At 46.3% G+C, this 4653-nt stretch overlaps 1 protein-coding gene across 1 annotated transcript; it reads left to right on the top strand.

Annotated features, from left to right (window-relative positions):
- The first annotated feature begins 2289 nt into the window (after nucleotides 1–2289).
- On the top strand, nucleotides 2290–3625 carry LOC133907767 (F-box protein At2g26160-like). Its single transcript, XM_062349850.1, has one exon. The coding sequence runs from the start codon at nucleotides 2317–2319 to the stop codon at nucleotides 3559–3561; it is 1245 nt and encodes a 414-aa protein (XP_062205834.1). The 5' UTR covers nucleotides 2290–2316; the 3' UTR covers nucleotides 3562–3625.
- Nucleotides 3626–4653: the final 1028 nt, after the last annotated feature.

The raw sequence follows: 4653 nt of genomic DNA, 5'->3' as shown, positions 1-4653 counted from the left end.
TGTTCATGCAGCAAATGGCAAGTATGTTACCGGTCATCTCTTTCGAAAGACTACTCATCTTCTTGCTAGTACGTACCAGGTGCATGAAGAGGCAACCTCACTAGATGAATGATCTAACCACTTGCCAACTGCAGGTAACATGTGTGAGTGTATGAGCCAACAAAACATGCTTGTAGATTTGATTTTCTATATATAATGATGCACTCGCAAGGCATCTTTGCAGAAACTAAACTATTGTGAGCCAGTCGGCAATATGTCGGAAGGGGAGTATGAAGCCTACCTCTTGGCCTCTGTGAGAGTTACCAACCAGCACAAGAACTTGGCCTCTCCGAGGACAAAAACACAACGGAGGCTATCTACAAGAGTTGCCTAGAGGCAACCAACAAGGAAAACACCCAGGAGCCATTACATTTGTGACAAGTCTGGCTGCTGCTTATACAGTGAGGAAGAACAGTCTGGCTGCTGCTTATACAGTGAGGAAGAACCGGGTACACGATTCTGTACCCTGTTCTCTCTCACTGTAGAAGCAGCAGCCATACTTGTTGCAAATATAACGGCTCGTTGGGTGCATTGTCTTGTTGTGATTCTTTAGATCACTCTTGAAGGTTGCCTTGGTTGTGTTCTTTTTTTTTGGACTGAAACACTTCCATCGCATGATCTTGTGCTGGTTCGTAGCTCTCACAAGGGGTAGGCTTCATGCGCCTCGTCAGACATATTGCCAACCGAATCTACTATAGTTTAGCTTCTGCAAAGGTTCCTTGCAATGTCTGTGTGCATCCTTATATAGAAATTAAATCCACATGGATGTTTTGTTGGCTCATAACACACACATGTTACCTGCAGTTGGCAAGTAGTTAGATCATTCATCTAGTGAGGTTGCCTCTTCATGCGCCTGGTACCTAATTTGATTCAAAATTGTAATTGCAAAGATTCTATTGTAACTAAACAATTAGACTTTCAGCTAAGTTCTAATTAACTGCTCTTTTCCTTAAAACATTGGGAATGCATTTTCTGATGTAAGGTTTGGAGAAAACTGTAACATTAGATGGCACATTATATGATACCCATTTTTTCTGACTTCCCCGTGGCGCATAAAAAGGTTCTCTTGCCTTTTATGTCCCCATGAACTATGCATATTTAAACCTATGTTCTTTTCCTATATATTCAATTCTTGTAGTTTTATTGAGCACCATAAGAAAAACATCTATCGTTTAAAAATCCGTTGTTCAGTCCTGTTGCAGTTAGAACGGCATCCGGGTTGCAGCATCCATGAATACACACGAGTCGGATTCGTACATCCGTTGTTGAGTCCATCCGGCTGGCATGCAAGATTGATTCGGATCGAGTAAAAAATCGTGACCCAACCGCCCTCGTTAAAGCCAACTGCATCCATGGCCCAACTCGATCCCCAAAAAACCAAGTCGCGCACAACGGGCTTCGATGTCCACCAGGCGCCTTCAGCCAGTCCCGGTATTGCACTGCGGGTGATCCTTCAGTCTCCACCCGAAGGTTCGCCAGGATCTTCGCCTATCCTGACCCCCGGCGCCGCGGGTCGACCTTCGGCCTCCAGCCGAAGGCACGCCAGAGCCTTCGCCTATGCTAGCAGGTGAAGTCGCGGATCGACCTTCAGCCTTCGACCGAAGGCCTGCCAGAGCCTTCGCCTGCACTTCCTGAAACACAACTGCAACATTCATCAGTGCTCAGCTACCGGTGGACTTCAATTTGCTAGCCGAAGAGGTACGAGAGATCATCCCCCAACAGACCCGTCACTATTATGATCAGTGACGGGTCATGTTTTCATATCTCCTTTATCTATTTTTCACGTAGTGTTCTCACTGGATTTTTGGAAAGTTTTGATGAGAGATATGTATTTCGCGAGAAGTGTTCAAGGGGGAGTGTTAAGAAACCTCGAGTTTTAGAACCGAATGTGGGTCCGTCTCGATCTCTTGAAAGATTTGATTCTATCTCTTATGAGTTTTTGACACTATATATACGGGACAAAATCCCTTACTATAGAATATAGATGAATAAAAAAGAAAAAACTTTTATCCTACATTATATCTCCTTTATGATGATTCTCTCACGGAATCTGTGGACTACATTCCGTAGTAGAGGTTCTTCAACAGCAGCATACATGAATACACGAGTCGGATTCGTACATCCGTTGTTGAGTCCATCCGGCTGGCATGCAAGATTGATTCGGATCGAGTAAAAAATCGTGACCCAACTGCCCTCGTTAAAGCCAACTGCATACATGGCCCAACTCGATCCCCAAAAAACCAAGTCGCGCACAACGGCAGCCACAGCTTGGTCGTGATGGATAACCCATCGCCGGAGGCGGCGGCGCCCGACTGGTCGGGCATGCAGGCTGACGTTCTTGCCACCTTCTTCGAGACCTTCAAAAACCCCGGCGACCTTGTCCGGTGTGGCGCCGTCTGCCGTGACTGGCATGCTGTGTATGCGTCGGTCCGTGCGCGTCACGACCTCTTGTCCGGCCGCGCAGTCACACCATGCCTCGTTTATGCTTCTGCTGAGTCCTCCGACGCCCGCGCCGCCACCATCTTCACGCTCACCGGCGGCAGCACATACGAGGTCACCCTGCCCGATCCCCCCATCAGTAGCAGGTACTGGCTGGGGTGCTCTCACGGCTGGCTCATCACAGCCGACGCCGACTCCGCCGAGGTGCGTCTCGTCAACCCCGTCACCGGCCAGCAGATCGACACGCTTCCGCCGGTGGCCACCATCGAGCACGTCAGGGGCCCCATCCAGAGAAATGCCTCGGCAGCGCAGGACTACGACTACGAGATCTACCACTACAACTGGAGATTGGAGCAGCGACCCGACAGCCGGCCTATCCAGGTGATCACGGGGGAGCTCGCATATTTCCTCCACATGCGTGCCTTCCTGTCGGACGTCAGGGTTGGCAGCTGCATCGTGGTTCTTCTCCACAGCCCCAGGAGCAGTCTCTCTTTTGCGCGAGTGGGCGTGGACGAGCACTGGACCTGGATCGGGAAGCAGCACTCCTATGCCGACGTAGTCTACAATGACGGTGACGGCATGTTCTACGCCCTCACACTGGCTGGGGGCATCCACGCGTTCGACATTTCCGGCGGGGCCTCCACAGTACGCTGCACCATTGTTCTGCAGAACCAGGTTCATGGAATCATCGGCACCGACACCAAGTACCTCGTCCAGGACCTCGGCGCCAGGGGATGGCTGCAGGTGTGGAGGATGCAGGAGCCCGTGCCCTCGCCAGAAGAATCCCACCCCCACTTGTCCACGACGGTGTGGATCAATGTGTATCGCGTGGACGTCGACGCACAGACGCTGGTGGAGACGGAGACCCTTGGAGACGACACCAACCACGCACTGTTCATCGGGTGCAACCAGCCGTTCTGGGTGCGCGCCGGCAAGTACCCAGGTGTGGAGCCCAACCACATCTACTACACGGACAACGAGGAGACTTACGCGCTCTACTACCCGCAGAGTCCGAGGGATATCGGCGTCTACAACGTCGACGACGGCAGCTTCAAGCAGTTCCCACCTATCAGCCATGGTTGAATTGGCCACTTCCTTGTTGGGTACTACCTAGCCTTGGTTATATACCCTCATGTTACAAACGAAGGTAGCTAGCTAATACAGAGGGTAGCATGAAACGTTGCTGTGTTACAGATAAATTTTACTGTTGTGTTTCCAATGTTTATTGTCGCCGGCTCCTTTCGCAAATCGATCATTTTATCTATGGCTAGCTGATCGAGCAGCGCAATGCAAATATTGCAAATTTATTGGGGATCAGATTCTCAATGTTGGGATATACCTAGCCTTGATTATTACCACTATGCTAAGAAATATTGTAGCAAGATATATATATACATATATACATATAGGAAAACTAGTATGTACTCCTGGGTGTATGTACTCCTACCTCTCATATACCACTTTTACACGTGTGTTATACTTCTTTATCACTTTAAATATACTTCATTAGTAATTATAAGATACTACAATACAAATCCCACGAAAATTTTTATGAAATTCCATGATTTTTATCATAATTTGCGTATATACTTCTTTTATGTATAAAAAAGAGTATATAGCAAAAATAAAAGGCTAACATTGAATTTTTTTTCATACAACTCATATTGGAGTATCTTAGAATTAGTATTAGAATATACTAAAAATGATAAAAGAGTATAAAGTGTTTGTTTAGGTGGTATATTGCATGTGGGAGTACATACTCCTAGGAGTATAGAATAGGTGTCCTATACATATATATATATATATATATATATATATATATATATATATATATATATATTTCTTACCACCATGCTAAGAAATGATGTAGCAAGAGGTTATGGACCAAAAAGTAGTATGAGGTGTAAATTAAACGTTTTTTTTTCATATAATTTGTCCAATACTTTCCATCGTAGTGTTATCTATATAAGGTGTTTGCCGCGCTCCTAATTAAAACGCACATGATCACACTACTAAAAAAAAAGTTATCTCTGCCGTTTTTCATTGTTGGTTAAAAAAAAAAACCAACAGTAATAGTTCATACGGTAAAAACCGACAGTGATAGTCAAGTATCACTACCAGTTCATATAATGAACCAGCAATGCATGATAGTGTCTACTATCACTATCGGTTTTT

The sequence above is a fragment of the Phragmites australis genome, chromosome 24, assembly GCF_958298935.1.
Source record: "Phragmites australis chromosome 24, lpPhrAust1.1, whole genome shotgun sequence".
NCBI lineage: Eukaryota > Viridiplantae > Streptophyta > Magnoliopsida > Poales > Poaceae > Phragmites > Phragmites australis.
This window is presented reverse-complemented; position numbering and strand designations above follow the sequence as displayed.

Bases quoted from the DNA above. Each gene is read 5' to 3' on its own strand.
- LOC133907767 (XM_062349850.1), top strand. From the start codon at position 2,317: ATGGATAACCCATCGCCGGAGGCGGCGGCGCCCGACTGGTCGGGCATG.